This window comes from Heptranchias perlo, chromosome 30 (genome assembly GCF_035084215.1).
Source record: "Heptranchias perlo isolate sHepPer1 chromosome 30, sHepPer1.hap1, whole genome shotgun sequence".
NCBI lineage: Eukaryota > Metazoa > Chordata > Chondrichthyes > Hexanchiformes > Hexanchidae > Heptranchias > Heptranchias perlo.
The window spans coordinates 14,722,429-14,743,624 of record NC_090354.1 but is presented as its reverse complement, the minus strand read 5'-3'; the positions used below and the strand labels follow the sequence as shown (position 1 = coordinate 14,743,624).

General features: G+C 43.2%; 1 protein-coding gene across 1 annotated transcript in view; it reads left to right on the top strand.

The window, feature by feature from the left end:
• Positions 1-20,248, top strand: part of si:ch1073-13h15.3 (all-trans-retinol 13,14-reductase) — a 34,655-nt gene extending 14,407 nt beyond the window's left edge. Inside the window, 6 exon segments of the mRNA XM_067969160.1 lie at positions 186-324; positions 3,306-3,451; positions 4,952-5,019; positions 5,021-5,119; positions 16,648-16,807; positions 20,103-20,248. Coding sequence (XP_067825261.1) covers positions 186-324; positions 3,306-3,451; positions 4,952-5,019; positions 5,021-5,119; positions 16,648-16,807; positions 20,103-20,248 — 758 coding nt within the window.
• Positions 20,249-21,196: the final 948 nt, after the last annotated feature.

Below are 21,196 nucleotides of genomic sequence, written 5' to 3'. Positions count from 1 at the left end.
TGATCACATTGGCAAAGAGCCTCATCATTACTGACAGGTTACTGTGCTGTTTAAGTCTTAATGTGCTGCATTTCTCCCATCCACTATATAAGTATGTAGAGTTTGTATGGTTTGGCATTCTTCAAAGCAATAGCACACAATAGTAATAATGCTAATCAGTATTTTTTTATTTTCTTCCTATGCAGCCATTCAATCCCAGTTTAGCATGGCCCAGCACGGCATGGGATCGTTCCTTGTCTTTGTTGTGCTCAAAGGTACAAAAGCAGACTTAGGATTGAAGGCAACCAATTACTGGATTTATCAAAACAACAACCTGGATGAGCTGTAAACCACTGCCGCACTTAACTGCGTTAATCCCATTACTAGTATGAATGTCGCAGTCCACAAGGTGTGGGGCATCAGTGCTGAGGAATGGAAAATATTTCTGCTATTTGCTCCCAGCGTTGACATCAAATATGCCCAGGTCAGTTAAAGCATGGCTCGTAAAGAAAAGCTCTTTGTACTGTTCCCCAAATTCAGTAAAGCATTTATCACTGTACCAATGTGACAGTTTCAAAGTTCACACAAGGCAGCCTTGCAGTCTTTTTGAATAAAAAGCTAATTGATTGATGAATTATGAACAGTCCTGTGCTGGTGATGCACACCCATTACAATCTGGTTAAGATTTTCACAAATTCCTTTCACTCAGGATCTCTACAACCACTAGAGATAGGAGTCTTAAATCCCATCAGTCTGAGCTTTACTTAAACCCAATTTTCGGGGTGAAACAATATTCTTCAAATCCATTGTATCAAGTTATGTTTCACTTACATGTATAAAGTTACATACATAGAATTTCCAGCACAGAAACAGACCATTTGACCCAACTGGTCCCTGCCAATGTTTATGCTCCATACGAGCCTCCTCCCATCCGACTTCATCTAAACCTATCTGCATATCCTCCTATCCTTTCTCCCTCATCGTTAATTATCTAGCTTCCCTTTAAAGGCATCTATGCTATTTGCCTCAACTACTCCATGTGATAGCAAGGTTCCACACTCCAACCATTCTCTGGGTAAAGAAGTTTCTCTTTAATTCTTTATTGGATTTATTAGTGACTATCTTATATTAAATCCATAAGAAAAATTCCGTTGCCAGCTTGGTTCAGCTTGCTTTCTTGTATTAATTGATGTCTCATGATTTTAATCAGCATGTTTCTTTTTTTCTGTTCCCCGCCCAAATTTTTTAGCAATAACCATTTAGGGTCCTGTTTCAATTGTATTACTTTTCACCATTTTTTTTTTAGAAATGCCAAGTTAATTTAAGGTCCAGTTCAGATAAGTAGACCTGGGCAATAAGATTGTAATGTGCCCAACCAGCCGCAATCCAGCAGCTATCACAGGAAGTAGGGACACCATCTCAAGTTAGGCCCAACCCAGACTAATTTTAACGAATGAAAGCTCAATAATATATTCTCAAATGAAACCGTAAACCAGACGCACATTAGTGGATAAAGATCTTGTCGAGGACTAACAATCTGGATGTAATGAACCAAACGCCAGGAAAAATAGCACGGTATAATCAAATTAACTTGGTCAATGGATGTATTTTTTTTTTATTCGTTCACGGGATGTGGGCATCGCTGGTGAGGCCAGCATTTATTGCCCATCCCTAATTGCCCTCGAGAAGGTGGTGGTGAGCCGCCTTCTTGAACTGCTGCAGTCCGTGTGGTGATGGTTCTCCCACAGTGCTGTTAGGAAGGGAGTTCCAGGATTTTGACCCAGCGACAATGAAGGAACGGCGATATATTTCCAAGTCGGGATGGTGTGTGACTTGGAGGGGAACGTGCAGGTGGTGTTGTTCCCATGTGCCTGCTGCTCTTGTCCTTCTAGGTGGTAGAGGTCGCGGGTTTGGGAGGTGTTGTTGAAGAAGCCTTGGCGAGTTGCTGCAGTGCATCCTGTGGATGGTGCACACTGCAGCCACAGTGCGCCGGTGGTGAAGGGAGTGAATGTTTAGGGTGGTAGATGGGATGCCAATCAAGCGGGCTGCTTTATCTTGGATGGTGTCGAGCTTCTTGAGTGTTGTTGGAGCTGCACTCATCCAGGCAAGTGAAGAGTATTCCATCACACTCCTGACTTGTGCCTTGTAGATGGTGGAAAGGCTTTGGGGAGTCAGGAGTTGAGTCACTCGCCGCGGAATACCCAGCCTCTGACCTGCTCTCGTAGCCACAGTATTTATATGGCTGGTCCAGTTAAGTTTCTGGTCAATGGTGACCACCAGGATGTTGATGGTGGGGGACTCGGTGATGGTAATGCCGTTGAATGTCAAGGGGAGGTGGTTAGACTCTCTCTTGTTGGAGATGGTCATTGCCTGGCACTTATCTGGCGCGAATGTTACTTGCCACTTATGAGCCCAAGCCTGGATGTTGTCCAGGTCTTGCTGCATGCGGGCTCGGACTGCTTCATTATTTGAGGGGTTGCGAATGGAACTGAACACTGTGCAGTCATCAGCGAACATCCCCATTTCTGACCTTATGATGGAGGGAAGGTCATTGATGAAGCAGCTGAAGATGGTTGGGCCTAGGACACTGCCCTGAGGAACTCCTGCAGCAATGTCCTGGGGCTGAGATGATTGACCTCCAACAACCACTACCATCTTCCTTTGTGCTAGGTATGACTCCAGCCACTGGAGAGTTTTCCCCCTGATTCCCATTGACTTCAATTTTACTTGGGTTCCTTGGTGCCATACTCGGTCAAATGCTGCCTTGATGTCAAGGGCAGTCACTCTCACCTCACCCACTGATTCTTCTTCATACTGACAGGAGCAAAACTAATTGTATAAAACAAACCTAAAGGAACTACACTCATTATTAATTCACTTGTTCACTATTATAAATCACAGAGCTAACACCTCGGGATAAATTGGTTTTAAGACAAAAGTTTTTGAATCAATGGATCACAACACAGTAACTTTTCATTAGCTGCAGCTAAATCTATTAATTAATAATTACCAGTTGGCCATTTCCCTCATAGTTCCTTTGTCAGTAGACTGCACATAACTAAAGGAATATAAATTGGTAATAAAATGAATACCTGGTTCTTATCAGGAATTTAGTGCCAGTGAAATGAACAGAGAAAATGTAGACATGGAGCAGACTTGCTCCTATCAGCATTTGCTAATAAGTAGAACAACCTTTCATAATATTTCAAATATTCTAAAAATTATACTTGCAGATTTTCTGAAAGCTGGTAAAGGAATTAAAGGGATAAGTGTCTGTGGAGAATAAATGGTGCAAGTGTTATCTACAGCTGAATTTCTTGTTTCAGAATGGACCACACCATTTCATCAAGTAGAGAGGAATTTACTGAAGCAGTTCCAATGTTATTTTTTATTAACTGTCCTTGCTGTCTTTTGTTTGGAGAGATACTCTTCTGGTCACAATAGGAATTCTCATCTGATCTTAGGTCTCCTGGCTTGAGTCAAAAATCAGTCTACAACTACCGTCAAATGTAAGTTGAGTTCACTGCAACCAAACAAAGCTAATTAATGTTAGTACTATTTCAAGTTAAATCTAACTGCAGGAGAAGGGGTACATAGGTACAATTTGTTAAAAGAGAAATTCAGCACTGATGTCAGGAAGCACTTCTTCACATAAAGTGATTAATACCCAAAAGGGACTTGCATATAAGAACATAAGAAATAGGAGCAGGAGTGGGCCATACGGCCCCTCGAGCCTGCTCCGCCATGCAATAGGATCATGGCTGATCTTCTACCTCAACTCCACTTTCCCGCCCTATCCCCATATCCCTTGATTCCCTTAGTGTCCAAATATCCATCGATCTTTGTCTTGAATACACTCAATGACTGAGCATCCACAGCACTAGGAGGTAGAGAATTCCAAAGATTCACAACCCTCTGAGTGAAGAAATTTTTCCTCATCTCAGTCCTAAATGGCTAACCCCTTATCTTGAGTTGATAGACCTCTAGTTCTAGATTCTCTAGCCAGGGGAAGCAACTTCTCAACACCTACCCTGTCAAGCCCTTGAAGAATTTTATGCGATTCAATGATATCACCTCTCATTCTTCTAAACTCCAGAGAATATAGGCCCATTCTACTCAATCTCTCCTCATAGGACAACCCCAGGAATCAATCTAGTGAACCTTCCTTGCACCCCCTCTATGGCTAGTATATCCTTTCTTAGGTAAGGAGACCAAAACTGTACTCCAGGTGTGGTCTCACCAGAGCCCTATATAATTGTAGCAAGATCTCCTTGTTCTTATACTCCAACCCCCTTGCGATAAGATAGGATAACAGAGGCTAAATCCCTGAAGTCATTCAAGGGGCAGATATTTGATGGGGGTTCCTGTGGAAAGATGAGCTAGATGGGATGAATGGCATCCCTCATCTTTAGTTACCTTTGTATTTAAAAAAAAAACAGTTCTGAAGTATGTGAGGGTGGCTTGAGACCATACTTTCAAAGGTGAGGGACTGTCTCACACTAACAATTTAGATGAAAACACTTAAATAACAGTGAACACTCCATACCAGTGATGATTGAAAGGCAAGTGATGGAATTGTGAAGCAAATCAGAGCCTCATTTATCATCCCCTTATTAGTGGAAGGCAATCTGAAGAGGGAAAGAAGAAGAATTGGAGAAAAGGTCACAGAAACATCAAAAAAAATCAGATATATTTTTGATTGATTTTTCAATTCAACAGGAGAAGGTTATTACTTATTGTCTATGTAAAAGAGGTTATTGTCTCTTTAAATAAAGCTTGATTTGTTCAGATAATCCTTCTGTCATGTGCAGAGATAAAGATGTCTTCAGTCTTTAATGTCATTTTAACCTTTGACATTTCTTGTGAAACCAATTTGAAAGAGCAATTGTCATCATTTAAAACGTCACCTCTATGAGGCTTCTATTGCAGAAAGCTGATCTGCAGAATAATTTTACATGTTTCTGATTGTAAGGAAACTCCTGTATGACTATTCTGACCATGACACACTACAAGTGGTTTGAGGAATGGAAAGACAAAAAACGTAAAGAACAGAGGAGTGGATTATGAGGATTTGAAGATGGCTATTGTCAGAAAACTAATAAACTGGACCATATATATATTTCCACAGCTCAAGGATTAAGTAACACCAAACCCTTGAACTGATATTATAAATATTTCTTTCTGTGCAACAGATTGATCCAAACCATTTGAAGAAAAAAGTAAATTTCTCTAAATTTGGGCATTGGTTTAAACTAAGAGCTGGGAAACTAAAAGGGGGGAGGTTAATTGGGGTAATTAAACAGTAAGCCAATTGATAATAAGAGGTATAAAAGGCGAGGCCCGAGAGCGGGAGAATCACCGAGACCAGAGACCGGAGCGGGATCGGATCGGAGGATAAAAGGCGAGGCCTGAGAGCGGGAGAATCACCGAGACCAGAGACCGGAGCGGGATCGGATCGGAGGTATAAAAGGGGAGGCCCGAGAGCGGGAGAATCACCGAGACCAGAGACCGGAGCGGGATCGGATCGGATCGGAGGTATAAAAGGCGAGACTTACTCTGAGACTGACACTCTACGACCAGCGGCAGAGTTCGGGGTGACGTCACCAGTCAGAAAGTGACGCGGCACAGGGGAGGCAGCTGATTGGTGAGTAGGTTCAGGTGAGAATTTCTACCATTTTACTGTAAGTAAAGTAATAAGAAAGGGAAGGTCTGCAGGTTTTATAGCAGGTAGTGTTTTTTTTAGTGAACCTAGGTCCCTAGTATAGTTAACATTTTCTAATTTCAATGTAATTTAAAAGGGGTAACTAAGCTAAGGCAAGTCATGGCAGCAGACCTCGCACCCGTGATATGCCCCTCCTGCAAGATGTGGGAAGTCATGGACACTACCAGTGTCCCTGCCAACCATGTGTGCAGGAAGTGTGTCCACCTGCAGCTACTGACCGATCGTATCTCGGAGCTGGAGCTGCGGGTGGATTCACTGTGGGGCATCCGCGATGCAGAGAAACTCGTGGATAGCACATTTAGTGAGTTGGTCACACCGCAGGTAAAGGGTGTACAGGCAGGAAGTGAATGGGTGACCACCTGGCAGAGTATGAAGTGCAGGCAGGTAGTGCAGGGGTCCCCTGTGGCCATCCCCTCTCAAACAGGTATACCGTTTTGGATACTGTTGGGGGAGATGGCTCACCAGGGGAAGGTGACAGCGGCCAGGTTCATGGCACCGTGGCTGGCTCTGCTGCACAGGAGGGCAGGAAAAAGAGTGGCAGAGCTATAGTGATAGGGGACTCGATTGTAAGGGGAATAGACAGGCGTTTCTGCGGACACAACCGAGACTCCAGGATGGTATGTTGCCTCCCTGGTGCAAGGGTCAGGGATGTCTCGGAGCGGCTGCAGGACATTCTGGAGGGGGAGGGTGAACAGCCAGTTGTCGTGGTGCATATAGGTACCAACGATATAGGTAAAAAACGGGATGAGGTCCTACAAGCTGAATTTAGAGAGTTAGGAGTTAAACTAAAAAGTAGGACCTCAAAGGTAGTAATCTCAGGATTGCTACCAGTGCCACGGGCTAGTCAGAGTAGGAATGACAGGATAGCTAGGATGAATACGTGGCTTGAGAGATGGTGCAAGAGGGAGGGATTCAAATTCCTGGGCCATTGGAACCAGTTCTGGGGGAGGTGGGACCAGTACAAATTGGACGGTCTGCATCTGGGCAGGACTAGTGCTGTTGGGGAGGGTTTAAACTAATGTGGCAGGGGGATGGGAACCGATGCAGGAAGTCAGTGGGAAGTAAAGTGGTGACAGAAACAAAAGGCAGTAAGGGAGCGTGTACAAAACATGACCGGACAGATGGTCTGAGAAAGCAGGGCAAAGACCAAGGGAAGTCTCGATTAAACTGCATTTATTTCAATGCAAGAAGTCTGATGGGCAAGGCAGATGAACTCAGGGCATGGATGGGTACATGGGACTGGGATGTTATAGCTATTACTGAAACATGGCTAAGGGAGGGGCAGGACTGGCAGCTCAATGTTCCAGGGTACAGATGCTATAGGAAAGATAGAGCAGGAGGTAAGAGAGGAGGGGGAGTTGCGTTCTTGATTAGGGAGAACATCACAGCAGTAGTGAGAGGGGATATATCCGAGGGTTCGCCCACTGAGTCTATGTGGGTAGAGATGAAAAATAAGAAGGGAGAGATCACTTTGATAGGATTTTACTACAGACCCCCAAATAGTCAACAGGAAATTGAGGAGCAAATATGTAAGGAGATTACAGACAGCTGCAAGAAAAATAGGGTGGTAATAGTAGGGGACTTTGACTTTCCCAACATTGACTGGGACAGCCATAGCATTAGGAGCTTGGATGGAGAGAAATTTGTTGAGTGTATTCAGGAGGAATTTCTCATTCAGTATGTGGATGGCCCGACTAGAGAGGGGGCAAAACTTGACCACCTCTTGGGAAATAAGGAAGGGCAGGTGACAGAAGTGTTAGTGAGGGATCACTTTGGGACCAGTGATCATAATTCCATTAGTTTTAAGATAGCTATGGAGAAGGATAGGTCTGGCCCAAAAGTTAAAATTCTAAATTGGGAAAAGGCCAATTTTGATGGTATTAGACAGGAACTTTCAGAAGTTGATTGGGAGAGACTGTTGGCAGGCAAAGGGACGTCTGGTAAGTGGGAGGCTTTCAAAAGTGTGTTAACCAGGGTTCAGGGTAAGCACATTCCTTATAAAGTGAAGGGCAAGGCTGGTAGAAGTAGGGAACCTTGGATGACTCGGGAGATTGAGGCCCTAGTCAAAAAGAAGAAGGAGGCATATGACATGCACAGGCAGCTGGGATCAAGTGGATCCCTTGAAGAGTATAGAGATTGCTGGAGTAGAGTTAAGAGAGAAATCAGGAGGGCAAAAAGGGGACATGAGATTGCTTTGGCAGATAAGGCAAAGGAGAATCCAAAGAGCTTCTACAAATACATAAAGGGCAAAAGAGTAACTAGGGAGAGAGTAGGGCCTCTTAAGGATCAACAAGGTCATCTATGTGCGGAACCACAAGAGATGGGTGAGATCCTGAATGAATATTTCACATCGGTATTTACGGTTGAGAAAGGCATGGATGTTAGGGAACTTGGGGAAATAAATAGTGATGCCTTGAGGAGTGTACATATTACAGAGAGGGAGGTGCTGGAAGTCTTAACGCGCATCAAGGTGGATAAATCTCCGGGACCTGATGAAATGTATCCCAGGACGTTATGGGAGGTTAGGGAGGAAATTGCGGGTCCCCTAGCAGAGATATTTGAATCATCGACAGCTACAGGTGAGGTGCCTGAAGATTGGAGGGTAGCAAATGTTGTGCCTTTGTTTAAGAAGGGTGGCAGGGAAAAGCCTGGGAACTACAGACCGGTGAGCCTGACATCTGTAGTGGGTAAGTTGTTAGAGGGTATTCTGAGAGACAGGATCTATAGGCATTTGGAGAGGCAGGGACTGATTAGGAACAGTCAGCATGGTTTTGTGAATGGAAAATCATGTCTCACGAATTTGATTGAGTTTTTTGAAGGGGTAACCAAGCAGATAGATGAGGGCTGTGCAGTAGACGTGGTCTACATGGACTTTAGCAAAGCCTTTGACAAGGTACCACATGGTAGGTTGTTACATAAGGTTAAATCTCACGGGATCCAAGGTGAGGTAGCCAATTGGATACAAAATTGGATTGACGACAGAAGACAGAGGGTGGTTGTAGAGGGTTATTTTTCAAACTGGAGGCCTGTGACCAGCGGTGTGCCTCAGGGATCGGTGCTGGGTCCGCTGTTATTTGTTGTTTATATTAATGATTTGGATGAGAATTTAGGAGGCATGGTTAGTAAGTTTGCAGATGACACCAAGATTGGTGGCATTGTGGACAGTGAAGAAGGTTATCTAGGATTGCAACGGGATCTTGATAAATTGGGCCAGTGGGCCGATGAATGGCAGATGGAGTTTAATTTAGATAAATGTGAGGTGATGCATTTTGGTAGATCGAATCGGGCCAGGACCTACTCCGTTAATGGTAGGGCGTTGGGGAGAGTTATAGAACAAAGAGATCTAGGAGTATGGGTTCATAGCTCCTTGAAAGTGGAGTCACAGGTGGATAGGGTGGTGAAGAAGGCATTCAGCATGCTTGGTTTCATTGGTCAGAACATTGAATACAGGAGTTGGGATGTCTTGTTGAAGTTGTACAAGACATTAGTAAGGCCACACTTGGAATACTGTGTACAGTTCTGGTCACCCTATTATAGAAAGGATATTATTAAACTAGAAAGAGTGCAGAAAAGATTTACTAGGATGCTACCGGGACTTGATGGTTTGACTTATAGGGAGAGGTTGGATAGACTGAGACTTTTTTCCCTGGAGAGTAGGAGGTTTAGGGGTGATCTTATAGAAGTCTATAAAATAATGAGGGGCATAGATAAGGTAGATAGTCAAAATCTTTTCCCAAAGGTAGGGGAGTCTATAACGAGGGGGCATAGATTTAAGGTGAGAGGGGAGAGATACAAGAGGGTCCAGAGGGGCAATTTTTTCACTCAAAGGGTGGTGAGTGTCTGGAACGAGCTGCCAGAGGCAGTAGTAGAGGCGGGTACAATTTTATCTTTTAAGAAGCATTTGGACAGTTACATGGGTAAGATGGGTATAGAGGGATATGGGCCAAGTGCAGGCAGTTGGGACTAGCTTCGTGGTATAAACTGGGTGACATGGACACGTTGGGCCGAAGGGCCTGTTTCCATGTTGTAAACTTCTATGATTCTAAAGGCTAGTAAAACATTGGGCTCTCACCCAGAGGGCTTTTTAATCTCAGCCATCAACTGATATTCAAACTTGACTACCCCTTTTGGGAAACTTTACCAGTTCTGGCGGTTTGAAACTGCAGGGCAAATTTAACACTCCCAGCAGGGATTCATGTTCAAAGGGTGTGTAGTTCAGAGAATCAGTGCTGCAATAGTGTAGCCTTATCTCTGACCTGCACTCACTTCGCTGGGAGCATGGAATTGCTGAATTTATCCTTCCATCTCTGTGACAGGATGTACTAGCAGGATAGTCCTGTCCCTCACAAGGGCATCTTCAGATAGAAGGTCACAGATTAGTGACAATCATGGAAAATTCTGTAACCCCAGGCTTGAATGAAGTAGGAAGAATGATGGATGGGGGTAAGATTAGGGGACCTTGGAACAAAGAAATTGGGGAACTGTAATTCAAAACTAATTGCCGATATGGATTGAAACTTGGAGTACGATGGAAATACTTTTGTACTGAAGTGGAAACCTGTTGTGTACAATAATTCAGGACAGGCCAATAAAAGGATGGATTCTACCACTAGTGTAAGGAAAATACGATTTCCAGTGATTCTTGAAGCTGGATAACAGTCAGTCAAAGGAAGTCACACTCATGTTAGTTTTGTTGATCAAAAGTAATTATTTAATGATGTTCTAATTCACATAAGCATGCAGGAAGCAAAAATAAACCATACATATGACCTTACTCTACCTGCTATACACTTGGTAGTTCACAACATTATTATTTAATAATTTAACAATTAATACAAACATCAGGCAAATCACGTAATATATACAACCTTAAACCAAGGACTTTATTCATCGAGGCCCGAAGGGTGATCAGCTCTTTGGCACTTGAGGTTCTTTTCTTCTTCCAGTTGTTGGAACTTCCTGGAAGCTCTTCAACTGCAGTGAGAGAGAGACTGTTTACATTGCAAAGTCTTTTATGTTGTTTTGGACCAATGGGACATAGGATTGGGAGAAAATGGCATTCCTTTTGTCTAATTGCTCCCTTTATTACTCGGCTTCATCCATTACTAGATCTCTTTTATGTAGTTAAGACCATAAAATCCAAGAGCGGGAGGAGAGTCTGAGAGTCTAAGGCAAGTCATGGCAGCACTGCTCGCACCCATGATATGCTCCTCCTGCACTATATGGGAAGTCATGGACACTACCAGTGTCCCTGGCGACCATGTGTGCAGGAAGTATGTCCAGCTGCAGCTACCAACGAATCGTATTTCGGAGCTGGAGCTGCGGGTGGATTCACTGTGGAGCATCCGCGATGCTGAGACTATTGTGGATAGCACGTTCAGTGAGGTGGTCACACCCCAGGTAAAGATTACACAGTCAGAAAGGAAATGGGTGACTGCCAGGCAGAGTAAAAGGACTAGGCAGGTAGAGCAGGAGTCCCCTGGGGCCATCTCCCTCTCAAACAGATATTCTGCTTTGGATGCTGTTGGGGGAGATGGCTTATCAGGGGAAAGCAGCAAGAGCCAGGTTCGGAGCACCAATGGTGGCTCTGCTACACAGGAGGGGAGGAAGAAGAGTGGCAGGGCTATAGTGATAGGGGATTCAATTGTAAGGGGAACAGATAGGCGTTTCTGCGGCCGCAAATGTGACTCCAGGATGGTATGTTGCCTCCCTGGTGCTAGGGTCAAGGATGTCACGGAGCGGCTGCAGGGCATTCTGAAGGGGGAGGGTGAACAGCCAGTAGTCGTGGTCCATATTGGTACCAACGACATAGGTAAAAAAAGGGATGAGGTCCTGCAAGGTGAATTTAAGGAGTTAGGAGATAAATTAAAAAGCAGGACTTCAAAGGTAGTGATCTCAGGATTACTACCGGTGCCACGTGCTAGTGAGTATAGGAACAGGAGAATAGACAGGATGAATGTGTGGCTGCAGGGATGGTGTAGGAGGGAGGGATTTAGATTCCTGGGACATTGGGACCGGTTCTGGGGAAGGTGGGACCTGTACAAGCGTGACAGGTTACACCCGAGCAGGACCGGGACCGATGTCCTCGCGGGGGTGTTTGCTAGTGCTGTTGGGGAAGGTTTAAACTAGAGTGGCAGGGGGATGGGAACCTGAGCGGGGAGTCAGAAGGGAATAAAGTTGAGAGCAGCAAGAGAAGGGAAGACCCAGGGGAAATCTACAATACAAATAGTACAAACAGTTGTTCAAGAACAAGTGAAAGGGAAAAGCGTAGAGCAGCGGAAAGAAAGTGTACTTTAGGCACGACAGATAAAATAAAAACTAGAAGGCATAAGGCGATTAACCCAGCATCAAAGCTGTGGCAGGGGGTTGGGAACCTGAGCAGGGAGACAGAGGAAAGCGTGTCAGGAAGGGACAGAAGGTATGGAGTAAAAGGTAAAGTGTTAAAAAAGGAAAAAGCAGGAACTAAGTGTCACAAAACATATTTGAAAGTTCTTTATCTGAATGCACGTAGCATTCATAACAAAATGGACGAGTTCATGGCACAAATAACTACGTATGGGTATGATCTTGTGGCCATTACAGAAACATGGCTGCAGGGTGACAACGACTGGGAATTAAATATGCCAGGGTATTTAACATTCAGGAAGGACAGGCAGGAAGGAAGGGGAGGTGGGGTGGCTATGTTAATAAAGGAAGGAATCACTGTAATACAGAGAAATGATATTGGGACAAAGGATCAGGATAATGAAACAGCTTGGGTAGAGTTAAGGAATAATAAGGGGAAAAAAACACTAGTGGGCGTAGTATATAGGCCTCCTAATAGTTGCAACTCTGCTGGAAGAAGTATTAATCAGGAAATAGTTGGGGCATGAAATCAGGGAACAGCTATAATCATGGGGGATTTTAACTATCATATTAACTGAACAAATCAAATTGGGCAGGGCAGCCTTGAGGAAGAGTTTATTGAGTGTATTAGGGATGGATTTCTTGAGCAGTATGTAACTGATCCTACAAGGGGGCAAGCAACCTTGGACCTGGTCCTATGTAATGAGCCAGGATTAATTAATAATGTCCTAGTTAAGGATCCCCTTGGAATGAGTGACCATAACATGGTTACATTCCATATCCAATTAGAGGGTGAGAAGGTTGGTTCTCAAACAAGCGTACTGAGCTTGAATAAAGGAGTCTATGATGGTATGAGAGTGGAATTGATTAAAGTGGACTGGGAAAATAGATTAAAGGGTAAGACGGTACATGAGCAGTGGTGTTCATTTGAGGAGTTATTTTACAACTTTCAAAAAAAAAATATTCCACTGAGGAATAAAGGGTGTAAAAGAAATGACAGCCATCCATGGCTAAGTAAAGAAATTAAGGATAGTATCTGACTAAAAACAAGGACATATAAGGTAGCCAAACTTAGTGGGAGGATAGAAGATTGGGAAGTCATCAAAAGACCGCAAAAAGTAACTAAAGGATTGATTAAGAAAGGGAAGATAGATTATGAAAATAAATTAGCAAAAAATATAAAAATAGATAGCAAGAGTGTCTATAGTTTTTAAAAAGTAAAAGGGTGGCTAACGCAAACATAGGTCCCTTAGAGGATGAGACCGGGAAATTAATGGTGGGAAACATGGAGATGGCAAAAATGCTGAACAAATATTTTGTTTCAGTCTTTACAGTAGAGGACACTAAGAATATCCCAACACTGGACAAACAGGGGGCTCTAGGGGGGGAGGAGCTGAATACGATTAAAATCACTAAGGAATTGGTACTCAGTAAATTAACGGGACTCAAGGCGGATAAATCCCCTGGACCTGATGGCTTACATCCTAGAGTCTTGAGGGAAGTGGCAGTAGGGATTGTGGATGCTTTGGTAATAATTTTCCAAAATTCTCTGGACTCGGCAAAGGTCCCAGCAGATTGGAAAACTGCTAATGTAACACCCTTATTTAAAAAGGGTAGTAGGCAGAAGGCTGGAAATTATAGACCAGTTAGCCTAACATCTGTGGTGGGTAAAATTTTGGAGTCTATTATTAAGGAGACAGTAGCGGAACATTTGGATAAACATAATTTAATAGGACAAAGTCAGCATGGCTTTACGAAGGGGAAGTCATGTCTGACAAATTTGCTTGAGTTCTTTGAGGACATAATGTACAGGGTGGATAAAGGGGAACCAGTGGACGTAGTGTATTTAGACTTCCAGAAGGCATTCGACAAGGTGCCACATAAAAGATTATTGCTCAAGATCAAGAATCACTGGATTGGGGGTAATATTCTGGCATGGGTGGAGGATTGGTTATCTAACGGGAAGCAGAGAGTTGGGATAAATGGTTCATTCTCGGACTGGCAACCAGTAGCCAGTGGTGTTCCGCAGGGGTCAGTGCTGGGTCCCCAACTCTTTACAATCTATATTAACGATTTGGAGGAGGGGACCGAGTATAACATATCAAAGTTTGCAGATGATACAAAGATGGGAGGGAAAGTAGAGAGTGAGGAGGAAATAAAAAACCTACAAGGGGATATAGACAGGCTGGGTGAGTGGGCGGAGATTTGGCAGATGCAATACAATATTGGAAAATGTGAGGTTATGCACTTTGGCAGGAAAAATCGGAGAGCAAGTTATTATCTTAATGATGAGAAACTGGAAAGTACTGCAGTACAAAGGGATCTGGGGGTCCCAGTGCAAGAAAATCAAAACGTTAGTATGCAGGTGCAGCAGGTGATCAAGAAGGCCAATGGAATGTTGGCTTTTATTGCTAGGGGGATAGAATATAAAAACAGGGAGGTATTGCTGCAGTTATATAAGGTATTGGTGAGACCGCACCTGGAATACTGCATACAGTTTTGGTGTCCATACTTAAGAAAAGACATACTTGCTCTCGAGGCAGTACAAAGAAGGTTCGCTCGGTTAATTGCGGGGATGAGGGGGCGGACATATGAGGAGAGGTTGAGTAGATTGGGACTCTACTCATTGGAGTTCAGAAGAATGAGAGGCGATCTTATTGAAACATATAAGATTGTGAAGGGGCTTGATCGGGTGGATGCGGTAAGGATGTTCCCAAGGATGGGTGAAACTAGAACTAGGGGGCATAATCTTAGAATAAGGGGCTGCTCTTTCAAAACTGAGATGAGGAGAAACTTCTTCACTCAGAGGGTAGTAGGTCTGTGGAATTTGCTGCCCCAGGAAGCTGTGGAAGCCACATCATTAAATAAATTTAAAACAGAAATAGACAGTTTCCTAGAAGTAAAGGGAATTAGGGGTTACGGGGAGCGGGCAGGAAATTGGACATGAATTTAGATTTGAGGTTAGGATCAGATCAGCCATGATCTTATTGAATGGCGGAGCAGGCTCATGGGGCCGATTGGCATACTCCTGCTCCTATTTCTTATGTTCTTATATGCAGTGAGCTGAAACCATTGGAACGTGGGAGGCCTCTTTATTATCTTTATTTATGACCTTGCATATCCTGTTTCATTCTTCAATAATTTTTTGGTTATTTTTACAAGCCCTGTTATAAAGTCCTGAAAGCTTTTCCAATGACTAGTTTAATGTTGAAAAGGGACACAGTTAACTCTGTCCTTCAAATGTAATATTGCTCAATTAAAAGGAGGTTTTAACCCCTTACTAGTAACAGTGTAAGAAGGAAAGTGAAAATGTTCCCCTTGCTTATGAATGGGGAAGTGGGGAATTGCTAAATTTTTCCAACTGGTGGTAAGCAGTATTATTGCCATCAATGACTACATTTTACTCCTGGCATCAGCCCATCTCTCCCAGTATCCTGATGGAGAATTATTGCCGGACTGACAGAAAAGGTGCATTAGCTCAAAGCCTTGACCTCAGAAATAATGGGTTTTCTTTTAAGTGTTAAATTTTAAGAATAAGCTTAAAACTGTAATTTTACCACACAGGTAGAATTATTTCATGCTGTTCCCCATTTCCCTGCCAAAGCTTAAAGAAAGGAACAGTTTAAAAGCATATCCCCCAGTGGGGGATGTTCCTACATTTCCATGTTTAGTTTTAAAACTAAGAGGGAGAAATTAGGATCTTGAATAGTGTGGATTTGCCACAGCAGAACCAGATGTTCATAGAAATGTACAAAACCACTTTTCTCAGTGATTTGATACATGGGGGTATTTTTAGCTTTTGGCAGTGACGTAAAATGGGCAATGTTAGATCGGCAGCCCATCACCCCGATCAATTTTCCTTTACAATCTTCTTATAAAAAGCCAAGCAAATAAAAATTTTCACTTTTTACTTCTGTCTGTTTCATTAAATGAAACAGACAGAAGTAAAAAGTAAAAATTTATTTTTCAAATTTTAATGTTTAAAAAAATTTTAATGATCAAAAGATATTAAAATAAGAGTAATATGACATTCCACATTTTTAAAATTTAATTTTTAGTTTTTTCACAATCATCGCACTTTTAGAAAGTAATGTCGAGCTGGTATTTTTCAGCATACCTTTTGGTGGCGTAAGTATTTTCGTTCCAGATGGGTACGTTTATGAATGTTCATTGATTTGAGTGATTGTAGCATATCATGCCCCTTTCATTCGCAGCCGTGAAACTGCTGGCGAACCAATGGGAGCAAGTTCACGATTTCCGGGTTTCAGTGCGCATGTGCACATTCATGAACTCACTCCATCAATTCGCCAGCGGGGAAAGAGGACGCCATTATGGAACTGCGTCCCGACGACAGTAATTTCTGTCTCATTATAAATGGTCTTACAAGTCAATCGACAAATCTACTGCAAGACAATTACCCAAATGAGAATGTTTCTTTAAAGAGCAAACACTGTTACCCCATATTCATAATCTGTGCTTCAGCCTGACCAGCTGTGATGTGATGTTATTGTAACAGGGCTGACTGACAATGGAAATCAACACAATCATGTCAATGGTATTATGAGAAGTAACTGTTTATTGTGTATGTGTGAAAATTCTAGATTGAATACCTTGAAGCTGCACCCCTGCTCACTAATCAATACTACTTTGCAGCACCTCGTGGAGAGATTTATGGCATGGACCAGAATCTCACCAGGTTCACTCCTGAAGTTGTTGCTTCTATCAGAGCAACAACTCCAGTGAAAAGCCTCTACCTAACAGGTAAGGAGTTTGTAGAAGCAATGCCAAGTAGGAGTACTTTCAATATGAAGAACTCTCCAGATTTCCAATTTGAAAAGCAGAAATAAACCAAATGGGAAGAGTTTAGTCAAGTACTTTTCTCCTAATTTTGGAACTCTTCTTGTACCTGGAGCAGCCAGTGACTTCAGCGATGGAGGCTTCTCAGAGCAGCTATAGTCACTACCCTGATTGCCACACTTCAAACATATTGTTGCACAACAGGATATAGAATCCCTACATTTTAATGGCTTGGATGCCTCCAAATGGATATCTGGGAAGGTCTGAGTACATGGAGCCAGTGTGAAAGCCATTGAGTTTGTATCCATAACGGACATCATCGTAGCAGCTCTTGAGTGAGAAAGGAGGCACAAAATAATGGATCACTAGAAGGCCAAAAAAAATTATTAAATTGAATTGATAAGAGATGTGTTCCTGATTTTTTTAATGGTACATGTGGAAAAGAATTTTGTTCTGAGGTTATCCCTATGAATATTACATGGGCTTTCTCACTCTGCTGGTATTTGTTTGCCTTTATGTCAAATGTGCTTATTAGATTTTCTTTGTGTTATAATTAATGAATGATTTTCATTCAAAATTTGGCACACCAAAATATGGAATTGCACTTTTTTTTGGTATTGTAGTGTCATGTAGTGTCATGGTAAAGATAAACTTTGGGTTTAAAGCAATTGAAAAAGACCCAATTTCAATCGCTTTACTATATTTAAGGGCCCAAATGTTGCTGAGCTGGGTGTATCCTCAGCTCACTCCAGAATGTTGGCTGGAATGTGTTAAGTAGCGATCACGAGTATATATCTGGGATTACTTTAGTGTGAGACTTTTGGGGCAGGATACTACAGCTTATCCATCAAGTCATGGGTGCTCCAGTCATGTGGCTGCCTTCAGTATCTCACTAGGACAGGGACTGCTTCCGTTGTCTTAGCTAATACTTTAATATGCTCTCATTGCCCTGAAACGTATCCTGATATCAGAGAGAAACCCAATGTTCACAATTCACGGGACCATATGTCTGGAATGTGCATACATCTAGCAAGACTTCTTCTATAAAATGTGGAGCCACTCGCAGAGTTTTTTTTGTAGCAAAGGGCTATAACCCCTGCTCGTCCTGGCTTTGTCAACAAGGACACATAATGAGAGGAGATGTCACCAACTACACAACCCCACCCCATTCACCCTCTATGATTTTAAATTTCTCTGCTCCTCTTCTCCTTCTCCCTCTTTACCATTTCTTTCTCCTCTATGTCTCTCTATTTAAGTATTTGTATTTACTCTGGTAACCCATTATGTCACCATTACAGGGAAGAATGAATATGACATTTGGGGCATGATTTTGGCCTGGAGCTGGGAACCGAGCAGGTGGGTAGATACTCACGTGGGATACCCGGAAGTGAGTTGAGTGCGTTGGAATCTACGATCGCAACTCAATTAAAGGTAATTATTTTTGCTTTCGGGCTTCTCAGCCACATTGACAAGCTGGCTGCCTGTCGAAGGGGAAAGGAGCCAGAAATCGGAGAGATGGGGGAGAGGGAGATCATGGGCCCTGGAGGACATCAGCGGGGGTGGGGGAGGGGAGGTCTGATGCTGTGGAGGACATGGGGGAGGTGTCTGATGTCGGAGGTGCAGATCGGGGAAGGGGGGGCGTGCCATGGAGAAGATCGTGCGGCGGGAGATGATCGAGTTATCGGAAGAGTTGAAGATTGGGAGTCATCGGAAGAGTCGATCGGAAATCATCGGAAGAGTTGGAGATTGGGAGTCATCGGAAGAGTCGATCGGGAATCATCGGAAGAGTTGGAGATTGGGAGTCATCGGAAGAGTCGATCGGGAACCATCAGAAGAGTTGGAGAGAGGGAGGGGATTCTTGGCCATCAGGGGGTCTCGGCCATCGGAGGATCTCCCTCGGGGCGAGTCTCAGACATTGGGGAGAACTCCCATCGGGGGTGATCTCTCTTTGGGGGGTCTCCCATCAGGGGGGTCTCGGACATGGGGGTCTCCCATTGGAAGTGATCTCCCATCAGGGGGTCTACCATTGGGAGGGGTCTCGCACATGTGAGGGGGGGGTGTCTGAGCATGGCAGGTAGGCTTGTTGGGCCTGGAGGATCACTCTTGCTCCTCCTGGCCCACAAACAGAACTATAAAGACATTTAACTAATGGATCCGGCCCTTCTCGCCTCCTCTCACCAGCCAAGATTCACAAATCTCGGGAAACCCGTGCAGATGAGGTTAAATTAGTTTCAGAATTAGAATCAACCAAAATTGAGTACCTCAACGATTTCAATGAGGTGGATTGCTCCTTTAACAATTGCCCGCGGGCTTTAAGTGGGGACGGGACTTCCGGGTTTTGGATGCGCGCTGATCCAAACGTGCCTGGGTTAAACCCGGAAGTGGGTGCATTGGAGCCAGGTTGAGGTCTCGCTGGTAAAATCTACAATTTTGACTACCCACCCACCCCCAGACCACCAGTTCTTTGGTGTTAAAATTACCCCCCTGGACTCTGTTCAGCGGCAGTTTACCTTTATGCCTTGATCATCACATCTTGCACAATATTGTACCTTTTTTCTCTGGAATGATGAAACGGTCATTGAGTCATGAGTAATAAGGAAACAAAAATGAATTGGCCATGTCTCAACTTCTAGAGCTCAGTATACTGGAGCTGTAAACTGTCTGAGGACATGGGCTGGATTAAATCCTTTTCCTAGTTGAGTTTGCCTCTTTCTGTTCGACTGTTCATGTTTCTCCTTTTATACCTTCTGCCTGACACAAGCAATTCTTGGCCAAGACTGGCTCTCCTAGGCAATAGGACGTGCAGTAAAATTTGTAGTTTATTGCTTGTCATTTTTATCTCTTCAGTCTCAGCTCTAGTGCAAAGTTTAGACTTCTTCACAAAAATGTGCTCTCAGCACGAGACAAACCAATTTCATCAGATTGCTGATTTAACAATGTTCGACAGGGAGAGGTCGGGGCTGCTACACTATTAGGCTTCGGCAATTATTCTCACTGCATGGACCCTATTCAGATGACCATTTCGTGTTCAAACTCTGACATTTTAAATCAAGATTATCTTCGAAGAAATAATAGCCATGGCATGTCCAAACTCTTCCACGGCTATCTCCATTGTTACAGGGCATTTAAAATGTTATTCATTTTCTAAAAAACCTAACAGAAATTCCAAAATTATCTCAAACAGTTTCTCAGGCCCTGGTTAATATTTCTAGGGGATTTCCAGACCTGTAGTCTGTAACATTCTCTTATCCCTGTGCAGATCAGTTTGTTTCCTCCAATCGATTAGCTGGAGCTATGCACAGAGAATTCATTTGCACATCTGCTATTTTGGGTCGAATTCTGTATGTGGACCTTATTCTTCTTAAAAGGAGACTTAAGAAAATACAAATGAAAAAAGAGATGTGAAACTCTGGCTCTGGGCTTAATTAATACCCTTTGTCTGGACATGTTTATGGCTCTGTGCATTGTAAAACAAAATAAAGGATGATTGTTCTCTGCTTGACTCTCTATTGTAAACAATTTTGCAACACCAAGTTATAGTCCAGCAATTTTATTTTAAATTCACAAGCTTTCGGAGATTTTCTCCTTCCTCAGGCAAATGAAGGAGAAAATCTCCGAAAGCTTGTGAATGAAGGAGAAAATCTCCGAAAGCTTGTGAATTTAAAATAAAATTGCTGGACTATAACTTGGTGTTGTAAAATTGTTTACAATTGTCAACCCCAGTCCATCACCGGCATCTCCACATCATGACTCTCTATTGACATTTTTAGAGCCTATTCATTTCCAAACCTTTTTCTACCAGCTTCTCTATTTGAATACAGCTCATTTTTGTGTGCCAGGATAGCACACTCTGGAGACTAAAGTAATGTCAAAACTGGAGCTGGACTGGTCCCGGGTTAGGGAATAGTCCCCAAAGATCAGAGTGAGATTAGCAGGATAAACTCACTCAGTTGGTTGAGAGGCGGATGTGGGGCTGGTTTGAATCCCAGCACGATTCAACTCGGCCTTTCATCCTTCTGAAGTGGATAAATTAATACTCTACCACGTCTTAGGAGATAAAGGAGATTGCATGCAGTGCTTGCCACGTTGCTGCATTATCTCTCTTTGGACACTCCTGTTTTGGCTGGAAATAAGAATCAGTACCAATAAACTGTCACACCTACTGAAGACTAATCTCAAAGGGTAATCACACTTGCTCTCTCTCAAGTTTACATTGGATCGGCTTAATCAAAAAATCCCATTTGCATTCTTTTCTGGTCATGGTCTTCCCATTTGAAAAGCCATTATAATATTCTTAACTCCCTTCCAACACCTCCAGCCTTCACTAGCTTTGAGTGGAATGTCCACCAGAAG